The 17423-nt window shown below is 37.4% G+C and overlaps 1 protein-coding gene across 2 annotated transcripts in view; it reads left to right on the top strand.

The window, feature by feature from the left end:
- ZCCHC2 (zinc finger CCHC-type containing 2) overlaps positions 1–16967 on the top strand; it is a 35613-nt gene extending 18646 nt beyond the window's left edge. The window contains exons 8-14 of one of the 2 annotated variants that reach the window (XM_007429880.4): positions 2438–2495; positions 4529–4661; positions 6069–6133; positions 7642–7736; positions 9751–9879; positions 11525–12952; positions 14780–16967. In XM_007429880.4, coding sequence (XP_007429942.2) covers positions 2438–2495; positions 4529–4661; positions 6069–6133; positions 7642–7736; positions 9751–9879; positions 11525–12952; positions 14780–14847 — 1976 coding nt within the window. In that variant the 3' untranslated portion in view covers positions 14848–16967. The remainder of the gene's footprint in view (positions 1–2437; positions 2496–4528; positions 4662–6068; positions 6134–7641; positions 7737–9750; positions 9880–11524; positions 12953–14779) is intronic. The other variant, XM_007429879.4, reaches the window with a different exon arrangement.
- The last annotated feature ends 456 nt before the right edge of the window (positions 16968–17423 follow it).

The raw sequence follows: 17423 nt of genomic DNA on the forward strand, positions 1-17423 counted from the left end.
ATCTTTTATCACCTGCTTCCAATTCCTGTTGCTTGCTACTTCTTACTTTTTTTCTGTGCTTGTCATAGTGTTGCTTACACCACAAGGGAATAGTGTGATGAATATTTACAGGTAGTCCTCGACTTAACAACCACAATTGGCACTGGAATTTCCATTGCTAAGTGATGCAGTCATTAGGTGAAACGTGATCACACTGCTTAGCGACAGTTCCAGTACTCCTAGTTGCTGTCATTAGGCCAGGATAGCACTGTCATTAGTTGAGGACCTCACACTTCTGCCTTATACTCACCTTCGCTTCAACTCCCCCAACCCACCTATCTCCCCCCCATCTCTGCCCTTTTGGCTGCCCTTCACTCTGCTGTCTACCCCTGCCACCCCTTGCTGCCCGCAGCTGACCTTCGCCATCTTCCTCCTGCTGCTGGCCCAGGACCCAGGTGCTGGGCGAGGGTGCAGCCCTGGAATGTGTGTGGTGAGCATGGCAGGGCAATGGAGCCTTGTCTGCTAAAGGGAGCTTGCCAGGCCCAGCCAGGAAGGAGGCAGTGGGATGGCGAGGCATGGCGCTCTCCATTGCCAGGTGAGTTAGGAGAGCTGGTGGCAGCTCCCTGGGTGAAGGTGGAGACCTTGTGGGAGGTGGTTTGGGGTGGTGGCAGAACTGGAGGAAGTGGAGGGACATGGGCTTCCAAGGGCACGGGGGGACACCGCAGCTCATGTTGCAAGCATTCCTGAAAAGCCTCGCACCCGGAAGCATGTCCCGCAAAGCCTCACGAATGGCCAGCAGCTTCCAACGTGAACTGCAGAGTGTGTGCCAAAAGCACCTCTGGAAAGCCATGCTTCCTGTTTCACTGCCTGTTTCATCCCCTGGTGCATTAGATTTGGCCAGCTGGCCGTTAAACTTCTAAGGTCTTTTTCCTTATCAATTATAAATTTTATTATGTTTTTAAAAAAAAGTTAAAATACAGAAAAATCAAGAAAAAGGAAGGAAAAAAAGGGGGAAGGGGGGCATAAGAAAGAGTAGCTTCCAACTTTCCTTGGTACAGGTATAGATACTTTTAAGGTCTTTTTCCGATTGGCTGAGCCCTCCCCTCCAGCATGTGACTCACCTTTCCATTGGCCGAGGTGGTCATGGAGCGGGTAGCCTTGTAAAAACGAAGGAATCCCCTGGTGTGCATGGCAGAGGCAGCGCTAGCAACCATGAAGGAGGGCAGGGCATGGGCATAGGCTTTTAAGCCTTGATTGAGGCAGGTCACATGCTGCCTTGGCTGGCCATGCTTATGGCTCAGGGACCCACCAGCCACCACCAGGGTCCTGAAGGAGCACTGGCCCCCCCAGACGCCATGCAAGAGGAGCCTGGCTGCATAGGTATCCCAGTGCTTGCAGCACATGTGGCAGTGCCTGAGCGTCTTTCTGAATGGGCGTCCCCGCAGGCTGGTTTTCCAGGAGCTCTTGCAACACAGGCTGCACCTCTGGGAAGCCCACATCACTCTGCTTCCTCCCGTTCTGCCGCCACCCCAAACAGCACCTTCCACACAGTCTCAAGCTTGGCCCAAGGAGCCGCCACCAGCTCTCTTGCCTCTCCCGGCAACGGAGAGCTCTATGCCTTGCCATCCCACTGTCTCCTTCTCAGCCAGGCCTGGCAACCTCCCTTTGGCTGACAAGGCTCCACCGACCTGCCACACTCACTGTGTGCATCACAGGCCTGCACCCTCGCCCAGTGCCTGGAACCCAGGCCAGCAGCAGGAGGAAGAAGACAGTTAGGGTCAGCTGTGGGCAGCAGGGAACAGCAGAGGTAGGCATCAGAGTGCAGGGCAGCCAAAAGGGCAGAGATGGGGGAAGATAGGCGGGTGGGGAAGTTGAAGTGCCCCTGCAGTTGCAAGTGTGGGCAGGCTGCCAAGTGCCCAGATTTTGATCACTTGACTGCAGGGGTGCTGCAACGGCTGTAACTTCAGGGACCAGTCATAAGTCCATTTTTTCAGCACCATCATAACCTCAAGTGGTCACTGAATGAATGATTGTAAGTTGAGGATTACTTGTATGTATGTTTTAAACAGAAGATCCTCAGGTCTGAAAATAATTAGTAAAAAAAACCAAAGGATTATATAATTCATAGTTTTTGAACTGAATGTTGATTATACTGTGCCATCTGACTTGGATAGATCTATTACTTCATTTCAGCCATATTGCAATTCTGTGAGCAAGAAAGTTACAGTTGCCCGAATAAATATAGGTAATTATAAAGAGTGCTAGTTAGCAATTGGGTAGGTTACTAAGTTGCTAAATGCATTACTTTATAGTACTTCTTGGGGTATTCCAGTCATGACAAAATACTAAAAACATAATTCTGTAATATTTTATATGAAGGGATTTTTCTTGTACTGTATAATGAAACCAGTATAATGCAATATTTAACTAATATCATAACACTTTATTTTCTATCTAGACATGATACAGCACCCAGTGATTCATAAGAAACTTAATGGGAAATGTCCTGTTGCCAGGTATGTGTTAAATATATGCAGCATGTTTCCTTTTCATTTAAACTAATGTTTGGTACTTGATTCATAAGAGGAATTTAAAGTTACTTTCACAACCTGCTTAACCAGGATACGTTTGTGAGTTCTTAAAATGGGAATTGTTATTATATAAATGATCTGATATTGAAATTTTCTTGAGGGTATACAGATTAAAAAGTTAGTTATAATTGGAGAGTCCTGTTTTGAAGTTCAGTTCATAATGTAGTCCTGATAGTTGCCAAATAATAGTCCATTTGAGCCCACAACAGAACATACTTAGTTTGTTTTCAGTACAATAAGTTATTGAAGCTAAGAAATATTCCCAGTAGTATGCTTTAAAATCAAGGAAATTAAATCCATCATTTCATATCAGAGTTATAATTTTGATCCTAGGTATTTATTCCATAGAAATGTAAATTTTTATACCACTCTCTGGTTATTCTGTCTAGCCCAGAAACCTTTCTGGATTTCATAATTAATATCAAAAATTGTCTGCAGTGTTACAGATGCAGCTAAATTTCTTGAACGTATATCTGGTATTTCTGAAAGATTTATTTTGTTTTAAAAAAAACAAAACCTAACCCTAATCCTTTTCAACTGAGTACTTTGCATTTGCAGAATATAAACTTAGATTGACAATTAATTTCATTGTAATTGCTATGAATTATACCCAGAGAATCTCTTATTGGAAGTATTATGTTACTCTGCTTTAGTTTCAAACAAGAAACCAATACTTTGTCAGGTTCTCCTGCTTTTAGTACATTTGTTTGGTATACATAAATTATATAAATAATTAAATAAAATATCCAATAATGCTCTGGAACTGGGTGAAGCATATAAGGCCAATAATTCAGGCAATTGGCTATGGCAGCTATATTTGATATCAACAACAGTCAGCACAGGAACTTTTTCTCACCCAGCACATGCACTATAATACTAGTGCATATGGAACCAAACTTTTCATATTGTAGGCAAGCAGGAAAACTCTGGTAACCTTGTATTAAACATTTGATTTATACTACACCATTCTATTCTGATAATCAAGGCAGCTATCAAAATTTCAAAAGATGTAAAGTTAAAAACATAAATTAGAATCAAGACAAAGTACATTGAGGCCTAATTTGTCTCTTGAAGGTAGTTTCGAAAAGCCATCTTTCCAAAAAGGTTGAACTGCTGTTTATAGTCTCTGCATCACAGATGAGATAGGACAACTGCTGTAGTTGTGTTTCTTCAAATGGGCATCCGCATATATAGAATATCCCCCTTTCCTTGATATAGGTGTTTTCTTTTGAATGGTGTTTCCTGTGCTGATACTTCAGGGCTATCTGTATAGGTTAGTAGGAATGCAGTGAAGCAACTATTCACAAGAATGAGATAAGGATAGGCCTACCATCATAAATCCAGATGGCCTGGGGGCCTAACGGGGGCTTGCATTGTTGGAATTGGCTGGTGGGATAATCAATACTGCTCCCCCCCCATCATCTTGAATTGTATATAGTCTTTTTATATAGAATTGTTTTTGGTTAATTTTAATATGGATATTTATATTTTTATTGTTTTTACTGTTTTAGATTTTAATTGTGGGTTGCCCAGAGTCACCCTCTGGGGGAGATGGGCAGGGTATAAATTTAATAAATAAATAAATCTCAGTTCAAGATCATTCTGAAATAATGATTTGCACAGTCCAAACTTGTGTGTGTGCAGTTAATCACCCAAAGAACTATAGTTAAAGATAAGCAGCAGTCTCTTTTCTAGAGGAAAATGAAAATGTACTTTAGGTCAGTAGTTCTTAAACTGTTTGACCCAATTTTTCTCAGTCTCAAATAATGTCATTACCCCCACAAAAACTCAAAAAACAAGAGTCTTGGCAGCAGTAGTCCCATGCTCTATCCTTGACTCACAAAAAATTCCAAATAACTCTATCACCTCAGGGTATGCCCAAATTACCACTGGTTTGGGTGATTGAAAGGTCAGCAATGTGTTCAGTTACAATCTCTTGTTATTTTTTTTTATAACAGCACTATTAATACAAGATGTTCTTCACTGGATGGTTTTGACATAACACATTCTGAGTATAATGGTGTGGCAGACTGGAGAAGAAAAAGCTGGGCTCTTCAGCAGCACCCAGAGCATTGTACAATACTTGATCAGGTATTCTGTTTTTTATATCCCAGGAAACCTATGCAAGAACATGACAGCAAAACTTCATATAGAGACATAATGATTTCTGAGACTCATTGAATTGATTGGTTTCATTTTAAACATTAGCTTTTTGCAGCAGAAATTTGTCATTTCTTCTTTAAGGTGGGAAATTAATGCAGGTAATTTCCCACAAAATTTTATATCTGTAAGTTATAAAAAGTAGAAGATGTTTGCAGGTCATTTCATAAGGGGAAGAAAATAAAAGTAGGCTAGTTGGAATGAAAGTAGGGGTATTTCAGTCTTTCCTTTTTTGCTAGAAAGGAACAAGTTAACACATCTAAATTAATATGTGGATCTTTTTCTGTTTTTTTTTTTTTTTTAAACTTGGGCAGTGCTAATCCTTATCTGACACTGGGTGAGGAATAAGTATGCCCCCCGAAAAGCCAGCATATCTAACTCTCATGTGTGGTTTGTGGATTGGGTGCTGCTGCTTTCTGTATGAAATTAGATTGGTATGCCCATCCTCCAGTGTTCTAAGCTGAATGATTCCTACAATCTGCCGATTGAGTGGTAATTATTTGAAGCAATAAGCTTCAAGCAAGAAAGCATTTTTGTAGCTTTCTCTTGCAGGTTTACTATATATGGAAGTTGAATTCATGAATATCCAGTGGAGTTGAATTGTAAACAACCATCTTGCTCTGATAATATATGCCCAATTAATATAAATAAATGTCTTGGGACAGCTGGGGCAGTATTAAGCATATGGCCTTGTGATAATTCACATAGAAGCATATGATGGGAATTGCTATTTTCGTGAGAGTACTGATTACTGTTGAAATGTTCATAACTGTATTTACTCTCAGATGTTGCCATATTTATATTTCTGATGGAATTATTGAATTCATGATTTCAAAATTGTACCTGGGTTAGATATATTAAACAAATAAACATAGTCATTCTTCCATTCTTCTTACACGCACACACTATGGCTGAACTGCTTATCTCATATGGTATATAAGACATAAACAAACATATTACAAACCTCAGCCATGAAAAATGACACCCAACTTTGGTTACTGAAAAATAGAAGGGTGAATTTCAAAGACTACACAGAGGAGACAAGATATTATGTGCTTAAAGAGCTCATTGCTTCATGTTGTATCTAAACCACCTAATGCTGATAGAACAGGATGAAATCTTTTTCATTTATATAATATAAAGTAGAGAGTTAGGTTTGTTGTGCATATATATCAAAATAACAGTATTAAATTCTTGGAAGGCTTATAGCTGCCTCTAAAGTGATTGCCAATTGGCAACTATTATGCATTAGGGCAAGAAATACAACCAATATCATTACATTTTTAAGGGAAACTGTACACTGACAGAAAACTTCTGATCTTGTTTTTTATCATCTAGCATACAGGGGAGAAAAGGAACTTGCCTGTAATAAACAAAAAGAAAGGAAAGCAGCAACCTGAAAAGTAGGTGTTAATTTCATTTTTAAAAGAAACTGAGTATTGTTTAAATGTTTCCCCCAAATATGCCCATTTTATGTAGAATCAATTATATTGCTATCTATTACTGAAAAATGGAATCTTTATAATTCAGACAAGTGTGGTTGATAATCTTGATCATCAGCAATATTAGACAGATTAATGCATATAGTATATAATATTAAGAACAGCATGTACAAAATTGATAAATGTAACTTAGAATTAAAGTTGTAAGTAATAGGATATAATACGTTTCTGAATAAAGACAAGAGGGAGCTTGCTGCTGCTAGTTAGTTAATAGAAGTTTGACTGCAGAGCTAGTATTTTGTAATATATTACCAGTGGACAAATTGATGTCCCATTTCAGGAATAACTAAATGATCTTACATTGTTTTTCTTAATAATGAACAACTTGAATTTTATGGCTTTACAGTTTGACGAGAATTGCCTGAAGAATTTTGTTGAGTTTGTTTTGGGGTTTAAAAGATTGGCTTCATAGGAGAATTAACCATCACTGAACTCTTTTCAGACACTGATTATTACCAATGATTCATGACTAGCCCTCCAGTTTACATATCACATTATGCCATTAAGTTTGATTTAGCTGTAACTTACAAAGCAAACGATTATTGCCGAGTAGCTGGATTCACATATCACTCTGGGCTTGGGTAGGGAACTTTCTGTGGCTGGTGACTGCATTGTTTTTGGTCTGTGATAGTTACAAGAGACATGGTTGGTTGTCCCTAGAATGGGAGTAGCCAAACATTTTGGCCCAACTGGAGAAAGGCTAAGGGCAGAATGTAGCGCTTAGCCTTCTGTTTTCCTTTCACACTGTTGGAAAAATCAGTCCACTGATTTTTGGGATTTGTAATACCTTAAAGCTCCAAGTAGCATACACACCGATTTTTCTCTTAGTTCTACCAAATAGAACATTAAAAAGAAAACTGGAAAAATCATGCCAACAAAAATTACATACTGGCTTTTTTCTGTTTGGACACCAAGTTTCAGTGATGTGATCTGGAGGTTTGTGGCATTCATTTCCTCAGGATCTCATGCTGCTTGAATAACTCATGATACCATTACCACCATTTTTATCCAGATTCATAGACTTTTAGGCAGGAAAGTTTGTGTAAATGTTTAGGTTGCCTGAAAAGAAAACATTTTGGCATCGAGGTGCTAGGGAATGCTTAAATGGTGCAGAACCCAGCTATTTTTTATTACAGCAGTATGATTTTTGTATTATGATATAGAATTGCAACTATCCAGCATCAACAAGAAGAGAGAGGGCTAGGATGGATGGGGCATATATTTGTGATATTCTGAAGGCTCTGGGCAGATTTGCCATTGTTAAAAAGTGTTGGAGGGACATGTCTAGTCACAAACTAGGGATCGTGCAGTTTTAGACGTTTACAATTTGATAGTAGATGTTTGGAATTCACGGTACCATGAAGAGAAGTTTACCTATCCTCTTGATTAATGTTTTTATCCCTGCACAGAGATAAAATAAAGAGAATTGACTCCAGATTACCCATGAGAACTAACTGTGTAAGAGTTGCAGATGCTCATCACCTGCACCCAGGAACAGCAAAAGGTACAAAACACTCTTCAAGGACATTAGAGATTATTTTAATCTTTTATTTATATAGTGAGCAATATACTTAGCAAATATGCAGCACAATAGTATTATTTTGTAGAATAGTACGGTGAGGTAGCAGTATGTTTAGAAATGCTGTTAGTAGTTCAGTTCACATAGATGCTATTACAGTACAAGTCATCTTTGTGCAGTTCTCCATATGGATTCTGCACATTCATAGAGTCTACTTGGCATATACGCAGAGCTGTAATCAGGGAACTGCTGCCCACAATCCTTCATTCAAGCAGGGGTCTTATGGTATCTATATGGGCTTTGAAAGACAAGACAAGTGTCAATTTTCTTTCTGACTACTATGAGAACAGTAACTCAGAGAACTTAGAAGAGATCTTTTCCTATTGAACTCTTCAACTCTATCTTATTTATTCATTAGGAGGACTTTTCCTTTTCCTCTATTGTAGTTAAGAAGACAACCCTATTTTTTTATCAGTGATTTCAACTGGCTGTGTACCCGTGTCATAATGGGAACAGAGGTTGTTCAAAAAGTGCCATTAGTGTCAAGATGGTGGTAGATAGAGTGCTAATTTTGTATTATCATAACCTGTGCTTTAGTGAATATGACCAAGAAAAAACAAACAAACTGACATAACTATTGCTCTGTGTAGAGCCTTGTTCTGGAATAAGCCCTTGATAACCACTACCATTATGATTACCATCAAGCTCTGTTCACTATCTAGCTTTTCCTCCAGTCTCTAGCCCAACCACCTGTTTTCAAAGGAATAAGTAGAGATCCAAATTATTCTAACTTCATAAAGATCAGCACCCAAAACAGTAAACTGTATCAATCCTATACAAGAATCTTGAGAATCAGAGAATACTTATTTGAACTGCTATATAATTCCCTCTGCCAGTTTCTTTTCTTGTGAAAGAGAAAGTTGACATGGTTTTTTACAAGATTGATTTCCCGCTCATTAGTCTCAAGGCTTCTCCTAAAGAAAGACTTATTCTCTTGTGCTTTCTTTCTGGTCCCAAATTATCTTGAATGTTGGCAGCCATAGATCTGCCTAAAATTGAGGATTGTGCTACCTAAGGAATGTTTGTTTCCATGACCTGTTAGGACAGAAATGCTTCTTGAAAAAAAATCTGCCAGACTATGCTTCTCAAAGTACACATTTGAGGTATTTGCAAGAAATAATGTAGCATTTTGCAGAATTGTCATTTAAAACCTTTTGGCTAGCCAGTAGATGTAAGATGGCATATAGTCCATGAAAAAGTTTGCTTACCTGTAATATATGCTTTTCTCATGGTCATCTGCACAGTCACACAACTTGTCGTTCTTTCCTGCTGCAACTATTTCATGTACTTGATGAAAAGGATTGTGTCGTAACTGGAAAGGAATTGAGTATAAAGCTGTTTTCCTTTAAAAAAAAGCCATGTGCAGATAACATTTCCTTTCAAGGGGGGGGGCAAAAAGTGTCTGCTCCTGGACTAGAGTTCTAGAATTTGCAGACTCTGTGGATACATACAAATTGTGAGTTAAAAAGCAGTGATCTGAACTCTTACCAGGAACAGAATGTACCGTGGGGTTCAGAATTTATCTGCAAGACCGAATTAAAGACTGCATATTATCAGAATTTTTTTTTTCCTGAATAAAAGCCATCTATGTTACTTAAGAGTGCTTTTGAATTACGGGAATTGCAAAAGCATTTTTGTATGTTGAGTTTTGACTGTCTGGGGTGAGGAAGTTAAAAAAAAAATCTACTTGGCACATCTAGATTCCTTCAGTAAAAAGTAGGTTTTAGAATCTCACCCATATATTATATATTGTTACAGTAATTTTGTGCAGTCTAATGGCTTTTATCCTTTGATACTAGATTATATTTTTGTTTATCCGCTGCAACGTGCAGAGAGTTGGTGCTTGGGTAGCAAGTAAAAATGCAGAAAACCCCAAGTTAATTTGCATACTACTTAGTGGTGTTTAGCAGTAATCTTGCTGTTATGACATCTTTTCTAGATTCAAATTTAGACATTACAATTGGAAATGACACATGTGGAGAAACCTCTTCAGAGAGTTACAGTTCTCCTTCTAGTCCACGGCATGATGGAAGGGAAAGTTTTGAAAGTGAAGAAGAAAAAGACAGAGGTTGTATTTTTGTATTTAAAAATAAGAACATATAGAATCACTTTAGTATGCTGCTTCTTTAATTTGGTTTTGTGTCCCCAAGTAACAGTCACCAGGAATAGACTTTAACAATTTCATTGATAAAAGTTTACAGCATACAGTTATATACAGTAAATTATAGATGAGAATGCAAGAATCTGAATTATTCTATACATAAGGATGAGACTTACACATGAACCCTCCTTCCCTCTCCCTTGTCATTGGGAAAGCAATAATAGTTTTGATAAAACAACAAGACGTATTTAATTTAATCCTGACTTTATCCATGTGACCATGTTCGGGGTGGCTTCAAAACTTTTTGTCCACAGAGCAAGAGGTTGCCATTCTGTATAGCTGCATCCTTTACATCTGCTTCTTAAACCAACACATTTCTTCTCTTAATGTTGTTGAAAAAAGGGGGGGGGGTGAGGTAAACTTGAAGTGATCATAGTCTTTGTCAAAGGTAGGCTTTTAGGTTTCTTAGATATGCTTTATCTTTCCAGCATTATGTAATCATTTCTAAATTATTATTCAAAAACATGCTTGTTTTTTGTTTTAACCATACATAACTAATTTGTAGCTTTCCCACTGGGAAGTTAATAAATTAAAGGTAGATAAGGCTACTAATCAAGATGAGTAAATATTCCTTCTAGTAACAGCATCAGAATGGCTTTCAGCATCAGCTACTATGGAATGTGAGTGGAATGATGATGTACTCAAATCCTGCTTGTGCTCTACTGAGAAGCATGAGCTTTGCCGTAATGAGAACAGACAGGCTTTTGGTGTGATATAGCCTAATTATTTTTAATATTATTACAGATGAAATATGTCTATTCATGACTTTCAAATTTGCAAAGGCCATGCTTATTACACAAAAGCTGGATTTGTACATGAACTAAGCCATATCTTTGTAAATAGTTATTTTAAATTAGCAAAAATTTGTGGGTTTCTACATCATATTAAGCTGTAAGCTAGGGGCATGGAAAATGTTTCAGAATTGAAGTGCTCCATTTTAAGTTTGAAGAAGAACTTGAAAAGAAACAGTTTCAAGCCTGAAATGTTTCTAAACTTATTGAAACAGCCCATTGTGAATGCAAACCACCTGATTCACACCTTAAACAACTGTTTTGAACTCAAAATGGGAGCATTTTGAATTCAAAAATATTTAAGCTTGAAATAGTTTGCACATGATTGTTATACACTACCTCATATTAAACTCATTACCAAAAGAGAAATCAAGTAAGATGAATAGCGTGTTTTGGAATGCAGTTAGTAAACTTTTCTCAGCACTGAAAATGTGTCTCTTCCAAACCTCTTTTAAAAATGTTATTTCAAGTACACAATTTTCATATAGTTGTTCTCACACAATTGCTTTTCTATAACATACTGTTTTCCTTTAGACAGAAATAGTAATTTGAAATACTAGGCTTATTGGTCAGTGTAAATGACAACTTCTAATATATCAATGCAGGTTTTCACAACTTTATTTTTTATTATTATTAACAACTTCTAATGTTTTTGTTTTAATTACTATAGAATAGTTTTTGTAATTTTAAAAGTAATGTTTTTGCCTGGGGAAAATTGTTGTCTAGAAACTTGAATATCCTGTCTAATGCCTTTTTCACAGACACAGACAGCAATTCTGAAGATTCTGGGAACCAAAATGTGATGAGGTTTACTGAATATGGTGCTACGGACCTCAATAAGGCACCCACACAGATTTCAGTGACATCAAACAATAAAAATACTGTGGAGGACCCTTTGAGTTCACAATTTCAACACATTTCATTTATGCCTGCCCTGCACTGTGTTGTGCTCAATAGTGCACAGAAGCCTGAAACAGTAGTGCCACCACCTATATCTGCTGATGGAAAAACTTTGGGAATGGTAGTTGCAAATTCAGCTCCTGTTGGAATGGGATCTTCTGTTGAATCTGAGAAACACATTGAACTTCTGTCTTCCCCTTTGCCAGCCACATTTTTCCCTTCTACAGTCCAGCCTGGTAGCCCTGCATTGCAATTAGCAATACACAGAATGAAAATACCTTCACCACAGGCATCATCTGAAAATTGTGCAGTTAATGGACCACAACAACAAACTGGAAGCTTAAATATTGGATCACCAAATACTGCCTTTATTCCAGTCCACAGCCCAGGTAATTTTACAGGATCTACAGTTCCTACTACAGATCCAGTCTCAAAACCTGTGTCACATGTGATGGGCTTAAATCAAATGGTGCCTCATGTTGATGGAAACACAGGAGTGATCCCTCAGCCTCCTAACCTAAAAGTAGTTGTTCCTGCAGCTGGACTCTCCACAGCACTTCCACCAGCTCCTTTTACTGTACCAGTAACTCTTCATGCTACCAGCGTTTTGCCTAATCAAAGTACAACTGTGCTGAACACTGTGGCATCAACACCACCATCTCCAACAACAGGTCTTTGTGTTAGTCAAGTGCAGCCCACTATCCCTCCTGCAATACCTACCCACACTCCAGGTCCTGCACCTAGTCCAAGCCCTGCTTTAACACACAGCACTGCACAGAGTGACAGTACATCCTATATTAGTGCTGTTGGGAATACTAATGCAAATGGGACACTCTTGTCCCCACAGCAGTTGGGATCTGGGCCTTGTGGCTCTTGTGGTCGCCGGTGTAGCTGTGGCACCAATGGAAATCTTCAGATTAACAGTTACTTTTATCCTAATCCACTTCAAGGACAAGTCTACAGAGTTTCACCTTTCTTCCATCTGCCATTTTGCAATGGTAGCTACCTCAGCCAAGGACATCAGACCAATGGAACACAAATTCCTTATTTCTTCTCTCGGGGCCCATATTCAATGCATGATCCAGTAATGGGGAGCCAGATCAACTATGGTATGCAGCAAATGGCAGGATATCGGGGGTTTTATCCTGTGTATCAAGCTTCAAATGTAGTTGCCAATTCTAATGGATCAGGTCCCAAGAAGAATGGGAATGTGTCCTGTTATAATTGTGGTGTTAGTGGGCACTATGCACAGGATTGTAAGCAGTCATCTATGGAGGCCAGTCAACAAGGTAATCATAACACCCAACACAGTTGCTTCTGAGTCCACATAGTTTTGGTTATTGACCATGTCATTCTCATTCTGCTATCTATGGTTTGTATGTCTGTGTGTGCATGTACAATTGACTGTTACAGAGGTGGGCAGCCTGCAGCCTCCAACCACATTGCTGAAAATTCAAAGAAAAGGTTGACACATAGATCCACTTTCTGCTGTTTTAAGGGTTGTTTTGATGTTTTAAGCCTTAGAATAGGCATAAGACATTAAGATACCCAACTGTACCCCTCAAAAAAGTGAAAAATTGTCAAGAAGGGGAAACCAGGCAAATTGTGTCCCACCACCCGGCCCTTAGCACTGGAAATAAACAGTGTAATCCCTAGGCACAGAAAGTCTGGTGGCTGGAGTATAAAATCACTACATACTTTTATGTCTTGGGTCCAAGTAATTATTTGAAATAGGTTCAGTAGTTACATTGTCATAACAATAATATATTGGAATTCATGGAGAGCTAAGCACCATTAGAGTTAACCAATTCACTGATAACCATAATGGAAAGCAAACTAAAACTTAATGCATCTGCCTAGTTGCTAGATTTATGTTGCCAAAATTTCATAGGTACATTCAGAACAGTCAGGCAAAAATGTCCTAGCTTTTAAAAGTAAGTCACACATTCTTTATATGTTATAAGCTTATTTTTTTAAAAAAAAGAACACTATTTTTATATTAATGCATAGGTAGATTTTGTTTTTTCTTCCCTGCAAATGTGACTGATCAGAGATATTTTCAGAAAAAAAGTATCTTAGATGCATAAGTGTGAATAAAACCATTAAAAGCAAGAAATGTTACCAGTTTTATACCTTAATTCTTTACATTTGTAATTGTAAAGTATATCCATTTTCGTTTTTATTTCATCTTTATTATTATTATTTTGTATCTGTTGATACTTGACCACTAAAGACCAATTTTGTAAGCTCATACTTGGAAAGTATAGTTGCTAGAATAGTCCCCATTGCACAGTTAAATCTATCCAAGATTCTGAGGTTATTATAAGTTTGTTTGGATGTAATGGTGGGTCAAGCTAGCTTTCCCTCTGGCCACATTATGTCCACCATAATGTTGGCCTCAAGTAGTTCAGGAGTTTTTACTTGGTGAATCACCTGAACACAGATGCAAGTTAACGTTCACCTATAGTTGTGGGAATGCATATCTTTCAAACAATAGCTGATGAAACTGCCTGACTCTCATGATACATACAGGTAATCTCTGGGTTAAGAACGCCCGGTTTATGGATGATCCATAATTAAGAACGGAGCCTGCTGTATTGTAGCAAAATTCGAGTTAAATACACAATACTACTTATACAGTATTATACAATAATACTGTTCCGGCTTACATAGAAATTCAACTTAAGGACAGATCTTAGGAACGGAACTTGTTCCTAAATTGGGAACTACCTGTAATTAATCTTAACCATAACACAAAGATTAGGCAGCATTTTAAGAACTCTGAGTTTCAATCCTCTATGAAGCTACATGATAGGATGGGAAAGAAGCACGCAAGCCAGAGAACACTATATGCTAAGTTTATACTCAAAGCTAAACCATGGTTTGGTGTTATGTCTGAATGTAGCCATTGTGTGTTTATTTGTTCAGGAGAAACTTTTAAAGATTTTCCTTTAAAAATAAACTGATTTCTATATAGGTTATATACATTTGGAAGCTTCTTTGGGATAAGAGCACAGCATTTTTGGAAGAGGGTATTCACCTTGGGTTTTTGTAGTTTTTCTCATAACTTTATGAAGTGTAAGCAGTGACTTAGTAAGTTCTTTTTCCTATTCTAGGCACTTACAGATTGAGATATGCACCTCCCCCACCCCCTTCTAATGATACGTTGGATTCTGCTGACTGAAACCAAGTAAACATTGCCTACATACCAAAATGAAGTTTGAGAAATCTGGGAAATTCTTTGGATTTGAGAGATTCTTTGTGTGTGTTTACGTTCTGTTGCATTTTTTTCATTGCTTGTGAACATCTGTTCTAATAGAAAAGAAGAAAGCAATTTTGCTCCTGGTCTGACTTGCATAAAGCATGTTGCTATCTCCGCCAGTCATTCATTTGAATTAATTGACTTTTGCACTGAAGACTTGAGAGATGCAATGTTTACTGCATTTTTTAAAAGGTCATTTAATCTCCAACTACACTGGTGAACAGCCATATGGTTAAAAGGAGAAACTGGGTTATGCTCCCGTCATGTTTCCCTTCCCTTCTTTTGTCTTAATGCTGCTATTCTTCTCTCCCACTCTTTGCTGAGTGTACCTGTCCATGGGACTGGGTAGATAATCAGCTCGTTAATTCTAGTAAATCCTACATTTGTGAATTGATGGGGGTATTGCTTGCTCTTGAGAGATGACCATTCACAATATATTTATGTATACACACACATACAGTTCTTATGTGCCTGAATGCTAAAATTGGATGAGGAGGATTTAAAATGATATGAACTTTAAAATTTCTGAAATAGAAATACATTGAACAATTTCAGTTCTGTCTGCAGTTCTTTTTAAAACCCGTTAGATTCAGAGTAAAAAATTAAAATGAATGCCTTAGCTTATGTCTGCATTTGTAATGGAAATTGGCAGCAGGTACCTTTATTAAACATTCAACCTTGTCAATGTAAAAGACACACAAACAGTTTTTAACATTACCCCCTTGAAGTTACTACAGTGTTGTGCTTAGAATGTAAATGGTATAGCATTTTGGACAAAAACCTGCGTGTATTCTAAAAATCTGTTGAATATTTGTATACTAGAAAAAGTCTACCAAATAGCGATGTCACTTTCTTATGACAATTTACCACTGTGTGATCACAATATAATGTGAAAAATTCCAATGAGTGTGAAAATTGATCATGTTAGTGTCATATTGCTAAGTTTATTGCTGCTGTATTTTGTTTCTCAAAGCCAACTTGTACTAAATTGCACTGAGTTTATCTGGAAGAAAACTTTTGACTGTTGAAATCAACACTGAACTACCACCATATGTGTATCCCCATGTATCACAATTCATTAAAATGTAGATTTTACTTTTTTAAATTAGATATGCAGCAGATGGATACCAGTCAGAACATTTTGATTCATTCTAATTGCTAAACAAACTTGAAGAAACTTGATTTATTACATTTATTCATAGATAGCATTTATATTTATAGCACCAATATATTTTGAAAGTAAGGGATAAAGGGATAGAAGAGAGCTTTAATTTAAAAGAAATTAGTATAGGAAATTATTTTGGTTAAAAATTATTTGCGCTGGGTATGTTGGACCATATTTAAATAAAATAACTGCTTCTGAGTTCAATAAAGGTGTAAAGCACCAGAAGACTTGCATTCTCAATTATCTGCCAGTTTACTTTATGGAACTTATTTTGTGATTTAAGATACTGTACTGTAAATAGGAAGTATGTTACCTTCCTCTTTATTTGTATGTTTACCATATACTTTGATATTTGAAATGTTATGTACTGGAAAGGTCACTTATATTTCTAGAACAGATTGGATTTTATGCAGCATTTTTCCTTGAATTAACAGCAATAAAAACAGAAAAAAACCGTATTTTGAAAATAATGCTTTATTTATAACAATGAGAAATTGCATTGGTTTACCCATTTCATGGTTTGAAGTTTAGAGAGTTCATTTTAGCTTGCTCCAAAGATCTTTAACTTGGATGGAAGTCTCTTGAATGTTTTAGGGGTGCACAGGAAGAAATAACTTCATAACCAAATTTTCCACTGCCTCAGATTACTTCCAAAAAAAGAAAACAAGCAATGTTGGGTGACTTACAGGGTCTCATATCCCTATGTACAGGTTACAAAGGTTTGTGCAATAGCTGTCATCCCATTAATGTTCTTATACCACTCTTTCAATAATTTTGCTATTTAGAGTTGTTTAATAATAAATGAGTAGGTAATACAAATCTAATGTTAAAAACTTTTGTGAGTTTTAGATTGTGAAAAGGGTATCCTGGAAACATGAGTGCATCAAGGAGGGTTCGCCCATGTATCACAATATCATGTGTCGCCATATCATCTGATTTGCTGCTTTCGTATGTACTGTTTGCAATAAATATGACCAACGCTGACCCAGTATTTTGCAGGTGGGGAGCAATACCAGGATCAAAAAATTGATATCTATCATGAGAAAACATGAACCTCTGATAACATTCAGAGGCAATAATTCAGAACATGCAAAAAGGGCATATACACTTTTGCAGAACGCTGTAACAATATAAGGTTTTTTTCCCCCATAGATCAAGAATGCGCTGATTATCCTAATTTCTGTGGGTAATGGGGAATTCCTACAAAGTAGAGTTTATTACTGTATTATCAAGCTAAAGCATTTACCTGAACCCAAATTGAAGCCTGTAGACTGAGCAGACAATGCAGTTCTCTCACAACTGCCTAATTAGTGCAGACATCAAGGCAGGTGGA

The sequence above is a fragment of the Python bivittatus genome, unplaced genomic scaffold (genome assembly GCF_059951505.1).
Source record: "Python bivittatus isolate LINGU-HERP-01145 unplaced genomic scaffold, Pbiv_v1 ctg000840_np1212, whole genome shotgun sequence".
In the NCBI taxonomy this organism is placed as follows: Eukaryota; Metazoa; Chordata; class Lepidosauria; order Squamata; family Pythonidae; genus Python; species Python bivittatus.